This window comes from Lagopus muta, chromosome 9 (genome assembly GCF_023343835.1).
Source record: "Lagopus muta isolate bLagMut1 chromosome 9, bLagMut1 primary, whole genome shotgun sequence".
Taxonomy (NCBI): domain Eukaryota; kingdom Metazoa; phylum Chordata; class Aves; order Galliformes; family Phasianidae; genus Lagopus; species Lagopus muta.
Genome location: NC_064441.1, coordinates 941,706 through 961,303, shown reverse-complemented (window position 1 = coordinate 961,303; position 19,598 = coordinate 941,706). Strand labels below are relative to the sequence as shown.

The 19,598-nt window shown below is 46.6% G+C and overlaps 1 protein-coding gene across 1 annotated transcript; it reads left to right on the top strand.

Moving 5' to 3' along the window:
- The first annotated feature begins 16,007 nt into the window (after window positions 1-16,007).
- STRIT1 (small transmembrane regulator of ion transport 1) lies at window positions 16,008-18,996 on the top strand. The gene is made up of 2 exons (XM_048955218.1): window positions 16,008-16,059; window positions 18,902-18,996. Exons 1-2 carry the CDS (start codon window positions 16,008-16,010, stop codon window positions 18,994-18,996), a joined length of 147 nt encoding a protein of 48 aa, XP_048811175.1.
- Window positions 18,997-19,598: the final 602 nt, after the last annotated feature.

Below are 19,598 nucleotides of genomic sequence, written 5' to 3'. Positions count from 1 at the left end.
GTTGCACTGAGTAGAGATGCTAAATGTTTACTAGGAGGAATAAATACAAGCAACAGCTGCTGTTCATTTCTGAATGTGACATTCTGTTCTTGCCAAATGGGACCATATTCATTTACTGAAAAAAGTATATCTAGTCACCAAGGAATAATACCAAGCAAACCCTTCCTTTTTACTTTCCAGAGCCATGGCACCGAGATCAGAGCTGTTCTACAAAGCAGTATCCAGTCACAGCACTGCTAGCACAAACTGGTGCTGCATAGTGCTGAGCGGTGTGGTTTGTGCTGCGGTGCCTCATCCACCCAGAGGGCCGAGAGACACAGGGCCCTGCGTCCCACCTCTCACCATATCCTGGGGCAGGGGAGTGTGGCAAGGCTTGGCACAGCTCAGCTGTGTTTGGATTCTCAGTGTGCTGACAGGTGGAAATTTGCCCGTTGCTGATACTCTTTAAAGCCCACACTGGTTTAGTGCAACAGGTTTCTTATCATGCCGAGAATACAGCAGACCAGTTAGGTGTAGGGAAATAATCCTAACAGAAACCACACTTGACATTTTTATCACATTACGTTGAACTAAGTGGGATTATCCAGTGTGCAAATCTATTAAAGACTTCGTGGCTTCCTCTGAATGTGAATCATCCCTTTAAAGCTGGAATTGAGCTGAGGGCAGGAGCTGCACGCTGCAGCACTTGTTCAGAGAACAGGTCACCTCCTCAGCTTTGTTCTGTCCGGACAGCAAATTGTCTCAATTCTTCTAATATTGCACTGCCTCTCACTGAGCCCTCTGCACAAAAAGCTGCATCATGTGTCTGCAGTAGGGGAGAGGCTGGGATACTCTTACTGTCCTTTTTGTGGTTATTTAGGCTGTTCCAGTTAACAGATACATCTATTAACTGGAATATATATAAATATGTATGTTATATTTATTATATATTTGTAATCTGAAGTGTTTTAAAACTCTTTAGGCAACCTTGGACACAATTCCTCTGAAAAACAAAGCACAAAGCACAAGTCAGGGAGCACCTTCAGCTGTGTGTCTGTCAGACTGCAGCCCCTGAAGTCCCTTTCCTTCTGGACTTGGCATTGCTGCTCTTTTATTTAGACAGACCTGTGGTCTCCTGTTGAAAACAAGCAGCTGGTATTATTTTCTTCTTCTTAGGAAAAAACACTAAATCTGTTTTTGCATTCCTAAAAGATTGTTTACCTCTTCATGTGCTGAATTACTTCTCTTTATAAGAGAATTATACATATAAAAAATACTGATCAGTGACAGTTGATGTATTTCCAGAAAAAAAAAAAGCCAGACTATAGGCAGAAAGCCTCATTCATTTCTTTTTTCTTCCTTCCTTAAGCCTAAGAAAAAGTGTCTGCCAATATGTTCAGCTGCTGGCAAGCGAGGCATTGTCAGGAAGCCTGACTTGCTGTGAAATATTAGTAAACAAGCAGCTGTGTTAGTGGTAGCCAAGTTTAACAAGATCTTCACTTATTATCCTGTCATTTTTTTGTGAAAGAATATGGCAGTGCTGTCAGATCCATCTGTCCTACCACAGCCCACGCATACAAATCTCAGCCTCGCACATGGGAGAGATTTTGGAGAAATTGAAACGGGGGATGAAGGATGAGCAGAATATCTGTTAATAAATAGTTGGAATTTGATTTAGGTAATTGACTGTCTGGCCCAGAGCAGACGGGTTTTATGCTGTGCGTGGCTGTGACAAATCCAGCTCCCTGCCCAGTGCAAACATGACGTGGTGCAGCCAGTGCAGGTGAATGCCTCCGTTTGTCACAAACTGTTATGGTGAGAAGGGGGAGAGGATGGCTGAGAAAAGCCATGGGAGAAGAGCTTGAAGACACGCGTCATGTGTGACTCTGGCCAGTAGAGCTCCTCATCCACAGGGACAGCATCACTCATAGGAAAAGAAAATCTGCGTTCAGATTCATCATTCTGAAGAGCCAGAGAGCAAATCGGTACTGGACCCTGCCGGACCCCAGCGGGTTACATTGTGGGGCTGCTCCCCTCTGCCCTGGGTGAAACAGCCTCTGCTTCTTGGAGCAGCAGGAGGGGCTGAGCATGCAGCACTGCAGCTGAGCTCTGTGCCTGCTCACAGCTGGGGCGCGTGGCTGACCCTGCCTGTGCAGGAAGGAGCGTCCATCTGGCGGCATCGCAGGGATGTCCCTTCACTCAGAGGCTTTCTCTTTTGCCCTCTTGTAAATGAGAACTATTTCACCTGTACCAAAGAAGACTGCAGCATAGTTTTAGCTTTCAGAGATGCAACTTTTACCTTCTGTTTGATCAGCCTCGTTAACAGAATCCATCCTCCACTGGCAGCTTTGGCAGAGAGCATTGTGAAACTTAGCAGCTGGTCCCTTGCTTCATGCCTTGTGAGGGATACGAGTGATCAGGGGTTCTGACACCCACTCCCAGTGGAGGAGCCGTGCTGTGGTGCCTGGGGCTGTGCTGGGGGCTGCCTGTTCCCAGTTGGTAATTGGAGGTGGGATGGCAGCGTTCCTGTGTGCCTAGAGCTTGCTGATGATGCTGGGGAGGCGTGAAGCTGAGCTGCCAGCTGTGGTTGGAGGCAGCTGAAGGAAGCAAATGGCCTCTAACAATGCCTTAATTCTAGATAGGAGAGTTTAAGGTCATGCTTCATCACTGTGTTGTTTGTTTTTTTTTTAAACTCTGGAGACTGGGAGCTTCACATAAAGCAAAACAAAAACTCTCTAGGTATGGCTGGAACCAGCTCAGATGTTTCTCTGTCTCTTGACCCCATTTCAAACTTTCCACATTTCTGAAAACTTGGAAAAGGGTACAAGGGAGCACATGCAGAATATTTTACTTCAGAAATATTAAAATTCATTGTGGTAAGCATCAGTGAATCTGCATTTGAAAACAGAAGCCAACTTTCAGAAGCCATTCTCCAACGGCCAGGGATTGGAATATGGAATAAGGTACATGCCAACAGAATCAAGGTGCGTGGCAGCTGCTTTTTCAGACAAGCAGATGAGTCTGACACAAAAACAGAAGGATCTGTACCTGGAAATAGCAGTGACTGAGGAAATGGAGATGATGGTGGAAAACGTCTGCCATGCACATCTGAATCTGTGAGCTCTTGGGCAGGGATGGAAATGTCAGTAACATCCAGCTTCCAGCGATCCAATGCTGCTATGGTAGAACCACTCCAGGGTGCTGAGCCCTGCTGAGAGAGCAGTGCTGAGTGGCCTGCTGCTGCAGAGCCTGTGTGGACACGGCCCTCATTAGGGAATCATAGAATCATAGAATTCACTGGGTTGGAGGGGATCTCAAGGATCAAAAACTCCAACCCTCCGGCTGCATGCAGGGCCACCAACCTCTATATCTAATACTGGAGCAGGCTGCCCAGCCAACCTGGCCTTGAACACCTCCAGGGATGGGCAATCCACAGTAGAATCACAGAATTCATTGGGTTGGAAGGGACCATTCATCCAAATTGCAGCATTCTGTCATAGATTCTACAGACCTTGAATGGTGCAGAAAAAAAACCCAAAAGGTGCAAGTCTGAGTCAGCTGTAGGAATATTGTTTTCAGCACCTTGCTTTGGGGGCGTGAGGTTTTACTGATTTGTTGTTGTAGAGAGATATGCAAAGATGCTCTGGGGGAAATTAGTTTGCCTCCCAAACTCCATGAAGTTGTGATGCATTGAGTTTTCAGCTATCTGGAGACAAAAATACTGAATACAACGAATATGGATGACTTTTTGTAGGAACACTTGTCAAGAAAGTAGAAGGAAAAAAAGTAATTTGGAATTGACCATTAGTCAATTAGTCAATTAATTGACCCCAGCAGTGCTACGGTTCTGAAAGTTTTCAGCTCACTCAATATTCATCTGGCTTTGAAAACTGGTGCACACAAAGCTTTTAGTAGCTTTGGTTGTGAGATACACTGTCTGATAAAAAATGGTCCCATAATTTAAAATCCGTATTGTTTCTTGAACATCTGTGTCACTGTGATGGTATTTTCCCCAAAAGAGAAGAAAAATAGGAACTCCAGAGTGCTGATTGATTTCAAAGGCTAATAAGTGTTAATGAACTTGGAAACAACTGTTAACAGCATATTAGTAAACAGCACTAATTACAGCTAAAAAAAGAATATAGGGAAGATTAATATAGACCAGGAAGTAGCTGAGGAGTGAAACAGCATGAGAACAAGCAGGGCCTGCCCAAGCAAGCAGCCCATCAGGGAAGTTCATGGGCAGCATTGATATCACACATTGAAAGGGACAGGACTGGAAATCAATGATTTAATGGGTCTCTTGAAGACTTGTTGTTGGTCAGTGGGGGAAATCAGCGGTCTGACTTCCTGCACGCTTTTCTGTACTCAAGGAGTGGAAAGCCATCTGTGTTTGCCACACGTATGGCACTGCATGGAAACAAGGTCAGCCCAGGGAAGCCTTCCAGCTCACTGCAGGTGAGATCTCGCTCTGCATCCCTTCCTTGCCTGGCCTCGGAGTTCCATTCATGGCACACAATGTGAGCTGATGCGCTCCGGTTCGGTGGCAGAGCAGGAGGAGCAGGGGCAGCTCTGGGAGCACATCCCCCTTTTTGGGCTCAGCATGGGTGGGTAGGAGGTTTCTGCACCTTGCTCCAGATCTTGGGTTCAGAACTCCTCGGGCTTGTGCTGAGCCTTGCTGTGTCTGCACTCCCACCGGCTGCAGTTGGGAATGGTGCTCTGTGCCCTCCTGGAGCTGCAGCCCCAGCCCTGCTTTGTGCCACCGTTTGTCTCAACAAGCTGAGCAATACACTTGGATGTTGAAAAGCAGCGAATGAACTGATAAAATATGCAGCCTATATAAATTCATGAGCAAGGTAACGCAGTAAGGTCGCTCTGACTCAAGGGTTGTCTGTTACATGCCTTTTTAATTCAAAATATTCAGAGCAGTTTGAGAGCTTTGATGTGTAATAAAATCCTGACCCGTTTTCCACCAAATTGCAATTATACAGCCTTGGCTTAATAATATATTGTCATCTGGAATTGGGTCAAAGCAAATCCACATAAGTTACATAACTTGAATTGGTTTATACAAAAGGAAGGGGATAGAATATTGTAAACCCTTTAAATAAGGGATAACTGCAATACTAGGAATTTTTTAATGTCATTTGAAGCTAAATTTTAAAATGAACTTCCAGATGCAGTGTTTAAAGATGAAGCTGTTTCTTCTGATGGGAGGAGCTGCTGTCATACGTCTGGAGCTGTGCTGATAGGATCGCCCATAGCTGCTTTGCTCTGGAGCAGTCGGTGGACACTGCAGGGTGAGTGGGGAGAGCTCTTCCTCCCAGCCGGATGCAAGCGAGTGATTTGCCAGACTGAGCAGACATAGCTGTGGTTTAAAGGCTGTCTGACACCGTTCATGAAATATAGCCAAGAATGCCAAAAATAGCTCCTTTATCAGTGCAACTTACCAGTGTGGAGGGTCATCCGAGCTGTTCTGTTTCCCTGGCGGAAAGTTCCCTCCATCACCACAAAGCAGCGATGCGTTTCAGGATGTCACTGACCGCACCGCAGTGCTTGGTGGGTCTCACTCTCCCCACACAACTGCACTTCCCCAGGTACTTCTGTGCTTCGCTCTGTGATCTCAGTCCTCCCAAGGGCCCACGGCAGCCCTGTGGAGCGTGGCTGTGCTGTCCTCCAGGGGCGCAGCCACCTCCAGCAGCTCATGGCTGTGTTTGCAGGGAGGGACGTGGGCTGCAGGAGCTCACAGGGGCACCATGCAGGGCCCTCTGTTGCATGTCATGGGCTGGGTGGCATTGAATCTGAGGAACTGACCTAAGGATCTGCAGCAGTTAAACCAGATTAACTGGGAGGTTGAGTTCCTCTGTGTGCTTGAGGCCTTACAGAAATGACATTCATCATTATGGTTTGGATGAGGATTTTATAAACCCGTCTGCATTGTCCAGTGAGGTCTGTGTGGCAGTGTTCCCACTGCAGCATCCTTGGTGAAACATCTCCTTTCCTCAGGGGGAATTCATGAGGCCTCATTTATCCCCTGCTCCGTGTAACCAGTGGGCAACTGGAAGAAGAGCTTAGCAGAAGCATGAAAACTTTTCCCATGGTGGGTTGTTACCAAAGATCTGCATTCCAAATGTCAATTAAATTAGGGTCTTTCCTCATGTGGTGATCATTTAAAATCAACTTCTGACTTTTTCTGACTATGAAGTATTGTCAAGAGAATGGAAAAGAAACTTCCTCAGTTGTTTATGGAGTTGTTTATGGATTGAGAACCTGTAAGTGTGTGTGCAGGTGAGGGATGGAGGGAGCGGGCTTGATTTTCCTTGTGCAGACACTGCATGCTGGGAGGGGCTTTATGCCCAAAAATGAGGGACAAAATTGTATTTCTCCAGTTTAATTAATGTATATTTTCATTATAACACTACAGACGTGAGTGCCTGTACATGCTTACCATTCAAATCTATTTCCCAGGCACTCAGCACAGCCGGGCTGGCAGGCAGCCCTTTGGCTCTAGGCAGGGCAGCAGGCTGCGTGCTGGGACCCCAGAAGCTGTGTGATGTGCTGTGATCCCAGCAGGTCAGTCTCACCCCAACAGCCACGGCTGTGTGGCCCAAACACGGATTGCCCTGGGGACAAAGCAGGCGAGGAGAGGCGGCTGTGTGCAGCTGCATTTGTGTAGCAGCCTGAACCCATTGCAGGGGTCAAACGGAACTGCTGCGCACAAGGGAAAAGCAGAGGCTGCCTGGGTTGCGATGAGCCTGTTTTTGTGGTTCAGTAACAGAACTGGCTTCTGAAGTACCAGAAGGGATTGTAGGGAAGGGAACTCGGTGTGGGGTAAGTTCTCAGTAAAGAGCCTAAAGAAATGAGAGGTGACGAAGGAGGGATTCCGGTCAGACAGCAGAGCTGGGTCCTGTTTGCCAGCAGTGCCCCGACTCACTGAAGTGATCCGAGCAGCAGCCAGCAGCACAGCCGACCGTGCTCAGCCCCTCTGGTTCGTGCACAGCAGCGCTGTGGGTCTGCGGGTCCCAGCGCTGTGCTTGGTGCCCTGCTGTTGCAGGGAATTCCTTCAGATGGGGCAGAGCTCCCGGGGGAGGAAATGCTCCTCAGCTTTTTAAAACCCCCTCAGTGCTAAATGCGTAATTCCTGAGAGAAGTGTAAGTGCAGCACATTCAGCTTTTTAGGACGTAAACGAAACAAACAACAGCAGCAGCTCTTTGATATGCATATACCTTACGGTCTTAGCAGCGTGGTGCAAAAAAGGTGAAGTTGCACTGACTGTCACGAGAGGGAGTTGCAGCACAAGCTTCTATTCGTTGTCTTTGCTTCCAGGGCTTGCAGTCTGCATGCCTCGTGTGGAAGCTGCTTTTGTTCTTGCTGATGGGGTTTTCCTTGGTTCACTCTGCGCATGGAACTAATAATGGCCAAATATTAGTTGAGAAATGTACTTCTGGTTGGATGAACGTTTGGAATATTTTAATGCTTCTTTTAAGGCTTGTAAAACGTTTTGGAATTAATAAGCAATTTATTCAGGTAATTTTAAAACTGTATAGATTCCCCATCACAGATGATTCATTTAAACGGAAAAATGTGAACTACAGAAAAGATATGGAACAAAGATGCATCCTGTGTGCTCCCACAAGTAGATGAACAACAAATGGAGGCGGTTGTTTTCACAGCAGTATAGAATCCAGGCAGACATATGCACCAGTCACCTGGAAGAGAAGGGAGAGAATGCATATCTTGTGGCTAATTGTCTTCAAAACCCATCAGAATGCCAAAGCAGCTCCACCAGGAGGGCAGGGCCAAGCCCTGCACCAGAGTCACACAGGTTCAGCTCATGCTCAGAAATGTGGCTTTGCAGTGTAGAATTCTTTGCTACTCATAAATGCTGCTTCCTTGCAGCTGGGTTGCAGCTGGTGAAGTCCTTGCTGACTTTAATATATTTTGCTTTCATCAGAAGTTGCTTTCTTCTTGTCTTGAATTTTGCCCCTATCCAGCAGCAGCCACCTTGTGCAAACTTACTCTTCCCAGTTTTTAGGAAAAGGGAACCTCCATCTGTAGGAATATGAGCAAGATATTGATAGGGATTTCTGCTGGGGAAGGTGCAGTTTAGGGTGTGTGGCCTTAGGGCATAAATTCCTGGGTTGGCTGATACTGAATTGCATTGTGGTTTCCTAATACACGGGGAAATGGAGAATTGAAGCTTCCAAGGAAATCCTTTGTTTTATTCAGAAGAAGACATTGAAATCATCTTGCTCCATTTTTTATTCAGAGTTTATGGTTAATTGGAATGACTAACTCAGGAAATGAATTATTTAAATCAGTTAAATGCAGTATTTTGGCAAGTTTTTCATGAAATATTAGTGAATATATACTTTCTCCTCATGGCAGTTTGCCTTTTGCCATTGTGTTCCTTGTTGGGATGATCTCATGTTCTTTCAAAGGGGTCGATAAGGCCAAATCAGAATGTTTTCAGCCTGTGTACGAGTTTGCATAGCACATGAGCTGAAATCATCCAACGTTTGTTTCTGAATGCTGAATCAGTCTGCTAAGTTGTTTTCAATCAGGAAATTCGGACCTGCACCTAGAATCTGGGATTTGCATCACAGCTCAGCAGTTCAGTTGTTTGTTTTTATGGAGTCAGAACGAAGGAATGACCAAGAATGTCATCTCATGTTCAGCAGATTCCAACTCTGGGCACTGCAGTGGGATCACAGTGAAACCCCACTGCTTGAGACCATTGAGCACTTGCTGGGGCCTCCTGCCTGCTCTGCAGCAGTGGCTGCTCATGGCCGTGAGTACTGCACAGTGGCACAGGGCTCCTTGCTGTGTCTGGGGCTTTGTGGCTCCTTTGTTTTGCTGGCAGCATGGAGCAGGGCACCGCCTGCCCTCTGTTCATGGCTGGCTGCCTCCCCATCCCTCCCTCAGCTGCTTGCTCGCATGCAGCCGGATGGAGGAAGGTAGGATGGGAAGGGTTGTGAGCTTCGCGTGTTTTGTGGCAGCAGAAAATCCCGTGAGAAATGCAGCGTGGTAAAGCTGGAGTTTTAACTCGGCCTTAGCAGCGTGGTCAAGAATGTTCAATTCAATGCAAATACAAGTGACGCATTAGGTGCCTTTAAATTGGCGTTTACCTCATAATTTAACTTCATCTGTCACCTTAACAGCCACACCAGCAGGTTAAACTGACATATAAAGCTCAAAATGCGTTCTCCAGAAAGCTGACATTTCCCAGTGATTGACAGCGTGTGCAGGGTTGGTTCTCCTTCCTGAGCAACCATTGGAGAGCTCTGTATGGGCTGTCGGAGACCTGAGGGGAAGCTCTGGGTGCTGAGCTGTACCTGGAGCTGTTCATTGCCCAGCGTGTTGCTCAGCCCAGCCCCCAGGGCCATGCATGGCATTGGCCTCAGACCACATCCTGGCCCTGGCAGCCCAGTGCAGCTGCCCCTGGTAGCACTGAGTCCTGGCCCTGCTGAGCCGCAGTAGTGCTGAGCCCAAGGTCTGCTTGCAGCACAGCCTGCCTGCTGCTGGGCTGCTGCTCGGCACTAGAAACCCAGCTGAGACAGCTTTTATAGCTTGTGTCAGGCAGATTTATTCTCAGCAATTATCCCTGGGCCGGTTGGAAAAGTATTTACCAGTCTCTCTGAAGCCATTGAAGAGAAACTGTACGAAGACAAACCCAAATCCTCTCCAGCCATTAATTTTAGAGGCCAGTGGGAAGCAAATCCAGAAGTGATGTTCCGCATGTAAATGTCTGTGCTGACAATGCCACTTCTTCAAGCTGGAGCACCTCCAGCATTCCACCTTCCAGCTCTCCTATCAGGTACTGGCATTCAGCTGTGTGCACAGGGGTGCACTGAGCCCCAGGAAGGAGTGTGTGGAATTAAATATTTAAAAGTTTAATAAATTGAACTTTTTAGGTCTCACCCAAATAAGCCAATGCTCTGTCTTGATGCTGATGACGTAGATGTGAGTGGAGGCAAGCCAGAGATTTTAAGGGAGCTCTCAAATGTTGAGATGGGTGCAACCCAGTAGAGCACACATCTCATGGACGGAGCTCCCACGCATACGGCTGCTCTGGGCCTGCAGTGACCTGATCTCACATCTGTTACGCTGCAGGTCACAAGGGAGAGGGGCAAAGTAATAAAACAAGTCAAGGTATATAAAAGTGGTGGTGATTTATACAGGAAATCACCTGCGTTTGTTTTGTTTATTCAAGGAAAAAAAACCTCAAAAGAAGAAATGACAAGAAGATTTAGTGCCACTATTACAAAGCCATAAAGATTTTATTACTTGGAGCACTGTTGGTGAAGATGAGTTGTGTCTCTCTGCTGCAGTGCAAAGCAGTGTACCGTGCAGTTGTTTACACAAATCATGCAGGATTTGTACAACCTTAGGTGTGTCTTTGGCTGCCTCTTGAGCGCTGCACGAAGCCTTTCTAGTGTTAGAAGTAAGGCTAACGAAAGCTTCACTTTGATGTTCTAATGCTCAATAATCCACTGCTGGGTAAAGGGGCAAAGATGAGAACGTACTGTAAATTTATTAGTTGTGTAAAGAAAAAATATTGCCAATTCTTGTTGCAATGTGGCCAAATTTTAATGAGGTGTTCTGGCTGTTACTTCTCAAACATCAGGCATTAAATCACCCGAATTGGGCAGAGGTGGCATAAGGAAATGCATCTGTTCTGAAGCGGGCTGTATTTGTTTTCCCCGTTGTATTCCTGGCCCTCCTTGAGGGGCTGTGCTATAGAGAACGTCTGTGCGTGGTACAAAAGGGGAAGGGTTTGCCTCTTACCGAGGTGATGTGTGATTGCTTCTGGCTGTCTTTCCCCGTGCTCTGCCTGAGGGAGCAGCACTGAGGGGGGGAGCAGGGCAGAGGGCATTGCTCACAGCCCTGCAGAGCTGGGGAGGGAGCAGTGTGGTGGGATGCAGTGATGCTGCGTCACGGCTGCTTAACTGCACCCAGCACCGCTACAGGAGAACTGATTCCCTGCAGCACGTTGTGGCAGTGTGTCCTCAGGCCTTGTGGACCGCTGGAAGGCCTCTATACAACCTTCAACCTGTTAAAGAGCCCCACAAACACATTCCTTATAGTGCTGGCTCGATTCCTCTTGCCGTTTCTCCTGGGTTGGCCGCTGGCTGTGCTTGTCCATTCCTTTCCTGTGGCTGCTGTGCAGACAGAGCTCCCCTCCCCAGCCCTTCCCAGCCCTCCTGTTGCTGCAGTTAAGCAGCTCAGCCATGGCAGGCTCACACGGTTCCTGTGTGTAACTGCAGGAACAGCCAAAAGATAGCAATCAGCAGAACAAGGCACTTTGTAACGTGAGGTGAGGTGCTCCCTGGCGCAGCTAGGGACTTCGTTCCTGCAAACCCTTGGCCAAAGCTTTGGCACAACAACAGCTGAATGGCTGGCCTGGGGCTCTCACTGCAGCCAGCAGCACTGCAGCTCTGCTGGGAACAAACGGGTCTGTGATCTGCATGCATGACCTCCAGCCAGCACAGGGCTCCAGCAGCAGCCTCACATTTTTTCTCTTTCCTTTGGCAAAGCCCACGTGGATTTGCAGAAGAGAAATCAGTGCTGCTCTTGCCCTCGATATGGTTTTCTCTTCCGGAAGGACTTACAGCCTCACTGGCTTATTGGTTCCTCCTAATTTTGGCCCCAATTCACTTAGAGCACTGGAAGTATTTAGAATATGATAAAAGCATTCCTAGCGTGGAGCTGTGAATGGTACTGGAGTCAGGATGTGCCCCCAGAGGACTGCTCCAATGGGACACATCTGGTGGGTACCTCAGCTACAGCACTTCTCAACCCACCGCTGTCAATCACACAGCTCCAGCGATGCGCAGTGAGGATTTTATTCTTCCTGCACAAGCACAGAGGAAAACAAACTATAATATAATGTGAAACGCAAATCAAGTTGAGCAGATTGGTTTTTTTTGCATATTTTTCTTCAGCTAGGAAAGGAGAAGATGCTTATTTGCCACCAGTAATTCTCTTGAGCTTTCCCTTAAGCGCTGTGTACTCTCCTGCTTTCATACACTTCAGAACTGGCACCCAGCATTGACTGGCTGTTGGGCTGAGACCTATTGTAGAAAATCATGTCTGCAGCTCATTCCTCCCTTCCAAACGGAAGATGTGAATGTTTAAAATCATGTCCATGTTGTCATGCTACATTTTTCTGTGCTTACAACTTTCATATCCTTAACCTCACGCTTTAGATTTGCGGAGAAGACTTACTGTGCTTTCAGCTAAATTAGGGTAGTAGTTATCAAAACCGTTGCAAAGAGCAATGACACTCTGTCCTTGCTTAAGGCAACAAAGCCTGGAAAGATCCCAATCTGTGAAGGTCAGATTGTCTTGTTAGGGATACATGGCTCCTGGTAGAAATTATTTCCATTAGATCAGATGTATATATATAATTAGCAGAACCAAAAACAGATAGCATTTTTACGGGAACAGCTTAGCAGCCAATGAAGTTATTGCATCAGAGTTTTTTGTATTTAATAAAACATGACACAGGGAATGGAATCATATTTCTTTTTACAACAAATTGGCTTGTATCCCAAAATGTCCGTTGTTCTGCTGCAGAGCTTGGCTAGGAGCGTAGCCTAGCTCACTTTTTATTCTGTCTCAGAATGACACGAGACAGCAAATGCTGCATTGTGCCATGAAATGTTATAATTGTAGGAGTATACCCACCTTGGGCAAGCAGGGAAGTGTGGGGAAGGGTGAGTGTTGTTCCAGGAGAGCTGTCCTGCAGGGGATTGGAGGCAGTGGGACCTTCTGGGATCTTCAGTACCTGAAAGTTCAGTGCTTGGGAAATGTGCTGTTTTAGTGCTGATATTAATGCAGCGTTTGCTTAAACTCTAGAAACCAGTGGAAGGCTTTTGTTCATCCTCTGTGGGGCTCGTGGAGATTTTCCTGTGCACCACCACAGGGCCAGGGTGCCTCAAGCCAGCAAATGCCCACTGGAAACCCTAGGAAGCAGCAGCGCCCTATAGGTCTGCTGGTTTTAAGGTGATGCCAAAGCTGATGGAAAAATGCAGTCTGCAGAGACTGGTGTGGGACTGGGAGGACAGTGAAGCTCTATGTTTGTTGGATCTGCAGAGCTGGAAGCAGTGCCTCAGCAAGCACAAGTTGTGAGCCTAAGGGATGGGGAGCGTGAAGTGGCTGAGGAGCAGCTTGGTCAGGGTATCCAGTGCAGCAGCTGGTGAAGAAGTCCAAGTCCTCAGGTGGCATGGCTTGGCTTCAGCTGTTCTGCACTCGCCATCTTAGAATTCATGCCAAACTCAGAGGACCAAAAAATGAGAACTGTTTATAGTAAGCAACAAAACCAATCTATACAAAGCTAAATTCATCACTGATGTAAAACAACTGTCTTCAGTGAAGTTTTGCCAGAGTTGAATGCTGCTCTGTCACTGTGTGTGTTACATCGTTTCTAAGATACTGATCACCGCAATACAAATAATTGTATTTAAAATGTTCCACCACTATCCATTTTTTTTTGTTCATCCCAAGTGAAAATATTTCATAGATGGATGCAAGTCACACACAGCCTGGGGGCCACGGTTTCCATTTTTGCATCTAGGACAAAAATGTATTTTTTCCTGAAAAAAATCAGACCTTGAATTATCTCTCCTCTGGGTGTTCTGAAGGCTGTCTCTCTGGGATGGGTCTGACCACGCTGACCTGAAGAGTCCCTGTTTTATCCACCTTGGGATCTAGGTGCAAACTTTGGTTTAATTCCCTTTCTGTAGGCTGCCTGAAACAGGAGCTCCAAGGGAGCTGTGATCTTCACAGCCACTGCAAAAGAAAAAATAGCTGAAGCCGGGAGGTAACAGGAATTGAATTTTTATGTATTTAATTAACAAGCACACAAGTAAGGGATAATCTTTTTTAGAAGACATGCACGCTGTGTTTCTGAGCCCTCCCTCATCTTCCCAGGGAACATGATGAACCCCTCTGAGTTCTGCAGGTGTCCAGATTAGATGCCCTGTGCACCTGCTCTGTGGAATGGCTTTGGAGCAAACTGGGTTCTTTTCCCCTTCAGGAGCACTCAGGAAGCATCCCAGTTTCATTGCTATCTGGCACAGCTCTGGAATGGGATGATGTACCAAGCTGCTACAAGTCCGATAAATGTCCCCCCCTGCCCAAATAAAGGCTTTGGGGCTTCCTGTAGGTGTGTGATGCACCATGCAGGCTCTGCTGGCTGTGCTGTGTGTTTTTGGTTCTCCCAGCTCACACTGAGTAGTTCTTATTGCTCAGAAAATGTAGCTGGGGTCACCCCAAGTGGTTGTTGTGTGGAGCTCTCCTTATGTGGTGGGTGGGAAAGCTGATGATGTGCACTTTACCCTTTTGACAGAGATCTGACACTCATCTCTGTGTTTTCGTCTTCTGAATTAGAGACTGCAGACTGCAATGATTTTTGGTTAACCTCTTTGTTCTTTCTTTAGGATGAAATCATTCCTCCCTTGGAATTGTTGCCTGTTACCTATAGAAGAAATGAAAGCCCATGTCTGTATGTTATGACCTTTTGGAGTGAATACACTAAGTATGTGTATGCACATATGGCACAAATTTATCATGCAGTATTTCCTAGCCGTTAAGAGACCATAAAGCTGTCCATGCCCCCATCTCTCTCTCTCTCTCTTTCCAAATAAGGACCCTTCTATGTTCAGCTTTCTTTGAAAACAGGTGTGTGATTGCAGGAACGGGACGAGGTGAGCTTCAGTCCCTTGAACTCCTGCCTTTCTAAACAATTGCAAACATATAGCCAAAAACTGGCAGCAGTGAGCAAAGCAGCTGCGGCGCATTCCAAATATTGCTCTATTTAAAGCATCCCGGCGCTCACGGGAATAACTGCAGAGACAAACCTTAAAACTTGTCAATAAAGCCGGCAGAGGGAGGAATGGCAGAGCCAGGTAAGGTGTGTGATTAGAAGTCAGCGTGCCGTGTATTCTTAAAAGTCATAAACGTGAACAGCATGAGGTGAGAATGCTCAGCTCTTCGTGTAGAACTAATTGTTGTTCAGTCACACTGTGCAAGTTACTTTCTAGTAAGAAAGCCCAAGATTTCTTAGTTCTGTTAGCAGCGGTGAGTTTAAAGTAGCTCGAGTTCTTCCTGCCTCTGAATTCTACCCGTTTTATTTTCTTTTGTTTTTGTAGTTGTGATTTTAAGTTGATGAATGTAATTAAACTGAACCATGGAAATTGAGTTACGTTTGACAGTAATTTAGATCTATTGCATAGCTGCAGTCTGAGCACAATGCTAGGTGAACACAAAGCAATTTAGATTTTAACTCTGCAAAGCCCAAAGGCAGAATAAAATGAGATTTTAATAATGCACTGTTTGCTGTGAGCACAATTCCACTGAAGATGAGAAAAGGCAGTTTATAAAAATGCATTTTGTATTCACTGTCACTCTCTGTTTGGCTCACCAAAGAGGTTTGCACGGTGACAGAGCTGTGTGCTTATGTACAGTGTCAGCCATGCACAGTTACTCAGCAATGCTTTTACTTGTAAGAGGAACTTATCCACCTTCCTAGGTATACCAGTAGCTCTTAAAGCCCTGTGCCTCCTGTCTATGGCACAGTTACCACTGGTATCTAAAAGGACAGTGAAATGCTGCTGAGCTTGGGTACAACTGGGAACTAAATGCCATTTCTTAATCCTTCTTTTCGTTGGTGTTCATGGAAATTACACTGATATTCCACTGTGAATGAGTACGGATGCATGTGTAGCACTGGTAGAATCTTTATGTCTGTGCTTAAGAAAAGAAAAAAAGTGATGCAGCCATAGGTGAGAGACAGAGCCAGGCTGGAGCCAACCACAGCCTGGGGCAGCAATGGGAGCCTGGCACTGTGAGACTGGGCATCACTGGGGCGGGGGTTGGCACGGCCAGGAGACCCAGACAGAAAGATTGGCTGCCGGGCTTGTGTGACTTTCAAGTCTGAAGCTGGCAAAAGCCATCAGCACAAAGCCTGTCTGTGTCCAATCTGCTTTAAACTGGGTTTTAGAGCACCACGCTCTATTGGTAGCATGCGTGGAATTCAGAAAAACTGGTTTGTTGGAGCTGGCAGCCAGGATGCAGGCAAGTGGTGTTGGATGTGGAGAGGTGGTGGGACACCTGTCTGCTCCACCTAACGCATGGTGCAACCCTGGGACAGCCCCAGCACCCTGTGCCACCAGGCATGGACCATGCTTCTTGTGTCCAATGCCAGCAGAGTTGAAGGATGGTGCAGGAGATGTGTGCTCCTTCCTTCCCAGATTTCTGCTGACCAGCAGTTGACATTGCTGTGGTACATCAGCATCCCATCATGCACAATTCTGGGGCTCCTGATCTGTGAAGGCACAGCACTCTGTGCACTGTTTGTTGCATGTAGCAATGAAACTCTGCAGAAATACAGAAGTGCTGTGTTTGCCACTCTGACCTGCCCTTCTCTGCTTATTTTGAGATAAATTCATGTCTGAAATAGAGAAAAATTACTGCAGTGGAGGAAAAAGAAAGTAATTCATAGCTAGAATGCCAGCTTATGTACACAGGTCACAGTAAGATTACTTTATTCTTGCTGCCACCCAGATTCATCCTTTTGCTTTCAGTGGGCTCTAGCCCAGCAGCTGGGCTTGATTTCCTGTTTCGAAGCAATGCTCATGGTTGCTCTTCAACAGCCCACGTTTCCCTCAGTATCCTGCTCTCATTTGCATTCATTATAACAGCAATTATGATGTATCCTCACATTTTAGGATTGCAGCTGATTACCTGCAGGGGTCAGTAAAGATTTCTTTCCATTACCTTAGGAGTGCTGCTCCCCTGCTGCTGTCCCACTGCCCCTCACCGGAGCTCAGCCTGAGCACTGAGCACTGAGCACTGGGCACTGGGCACTGGGCAGTGCAGATGCTGTCTTTGCAGCTGTTGGTGTGCCCAGCTCTGCTCCACGGGGAGAGTGATGCGTGCTTGTCAGATTTAGGCTCGGGATATTTTCCCAAAGATTGGAACCCTGCAGTCTGTCACCTTCTTCTGTGGCCTTGCAAAAGGAGTTTGCCACCTTCTGAGTGATGCCTTGCAGACAGGTTACCCTGGATGTCTCATGCAGCCTAGCACCCAGCCTTGTGCACGAGCTGTGCTCGGTGCTTCAGCATCCCCTGCTCGTGGCATAAAGTAGTCTTCACAAAGCTGCTTTACTCTCACTTGGAGTATCTGTCCCGTGACATGCAGGGGATCAGAGCAAATGATCTCATAGTCATCTCTGCTCTTAAGCAATGAAACACAAGTACTCTTAATGGCTCCTGTGAAACTCTATCGCTCAGAGCCAGCTGCTTGCTGCCCATGACAAATGGTGGCCCAGCATTCCTGCTGACCCGTCAGCACTGGCTTGCTCCTCCTACCTTTCTGCATTTCAAGTGGATCTCACATAACAAAACACCATATCCAGCAGATATATTGGCAGCGAGCAGAGCTCTATCAAAATTCTTCCATGTGCCCCAGTAGGGTCCAGACCTTTATGTGTAACAGGATCTTTAGGAGAATGAAAGAGCAATGATTCCCAACAGAAGGACCTTTCTTACACAGAGTCAAACACTCTTTACAGGAAACAAGCAAGGATTCCCCTATGGCAAAAGGACACTCTATTGCATAGCAAGTTTGTATCCTTGTGCTGCATGGTTGCTGTTTATGTGTCTCATGTTTTAATGGCAGCACACGCAGATTTCCTACCCATGTGCTCTTTCCCACTTGGTAGATGTACCATGGAATACCATGGCTGTGTTGGTGGGGTTTTTTAAGAGCAACATGGAAAGCCTTAAATTATTCAGCATCCCTCCAAAGTCTCTCTACTGGATGTCAAATGTGCAGGTGTTGTGGAGAGTTTTACATTATTTATTAATCCTTCAAAAACCCAGGAGTCTTTTAACTGCAGAATGTTGTACTTTTGCATTCTGCAATATGCTGGTAACTAATGCAGTTTCTGAGGTTGATGGGCTGCTTACTGGCAAGCTTCTGCTATTTGCTACAAACTGTGAGGAGGGTCTTTGAAGCTCTGTTGCTGCCCAGGCTCACGTTTATAAGGGCTGTTTCTGCTTTCTGTGTGCTTCCCAGAGAACCACCACCTCAATTTGCCTCCAAGCTATTTATTAGCCTATTTTAGTTCTTAGTGAATGGAGCAGGCAAGACGTCAGATTTCTGGCCCAACTAAGGCAGATAGTTTATGTGTTATTTTCTTACTTTAAGCCAAGGGAAACCCTTGCAGTGAATACCCTGTCTCACTGCAGGAGAGAGAAGAGGGCAAAGCCAGCACTGCACACACAGTGCTGAGATGGGTGCTTGAGGCACAGCCCTGGGCAAACACCCCACTCACTCAGCACCCCTCATTGTGCCTCCAGGCACATTAATCTTAAATTAAACAGGTACAATATTATATATATATATGTAGTATATATATATACATAAGTATATAATTATATGTTTATAGTATAAAATTGCAGTATATAATTGCATAAATTGCAAACATAATTGCAGTATTTTTAATTTGCTGTCGTCAAGCTCATGAGACTTCTGGAAGGTGCTGCACAGGTACGTTCAGCCTATTGAACCTGAGTCTGCTCTCCATCCAGTCCAGATGTTCTCCTTATGACCTGTGGAGGCCAAGGACAGAACAGTGCTTCTGTCTCTGCTCTCTGCTTCTTTTGGAAGTGTTAAGCCTTGCACCTATCTGATTGCAGAGACCAGAGCGTGGAAATGGCTTTGGGTTTTGCTATGTATATGTACCTGCCAAGACATGGTGACTCCATGACAAAAATAGCCACTGTAGATGTGGCCCAAACTCACGTATCTTTCTTGTTTTGTGATAACAACAGCTTTGTTGTGTTTAGGGCAGTGAGCTCACAGTCAATGTAACGTGTGCCCTCTCTGAAAAAGATGATCATTCCTCTTTCAGCCCCGCTCCCCCTTTCACGCCTTGTGGTACCCATCCTGCTCGCAGTTGGCTGGATAGTGGGCTGTGCACTGATGGTTTATATCGTCTTCTCCTGACAGAAGTAAGTGACTTGCACTGAACCAAATGCCATCCACGTGTTCTTTGGGGTGCATCAGTGCCTTTTTCAACATCATTTTCTTTATCTTACAGGACAGAAGAATTTACAGTGATGCTGATTGGAACAACCTGAAAGTTAAATTGGAATGTCTAACAACTAAAATATGTTTAATTATTTTTAATACCAACACTGTAGATATCATATACACTCTTTTTATCTACAAGCCTTGTGAGCTTATTCTTCCTTTCATGAGCAGATAAACAGCACATCTCTTCCCCTGAGCAGCCTGTTGTAGAGTTAGGGGTTGAAAGGACCCCTGGAGCTCCCCCCATCACGCAGTTTCCCTGCAGCAGGTCATGCAGGAAAGCCCCCAGGGGGATTCTGAATATCTCCAGAGGAGATTCCAGCACATATGAGCATCCTGTGCCAGTGTTCTGTAACCTGCACAGCAAAGAATCACACAAAATTACAGAATGGCCCGGGTTGGAAGGCACCTCAAGGATCATGAATCTCCACCCCCCCCCCCCACCACATGCAGGGCCACCAACCTCCCCATTTCACAGCAGCCCAGGCTGCCCATGGCCCCATCCAACTGGCCTT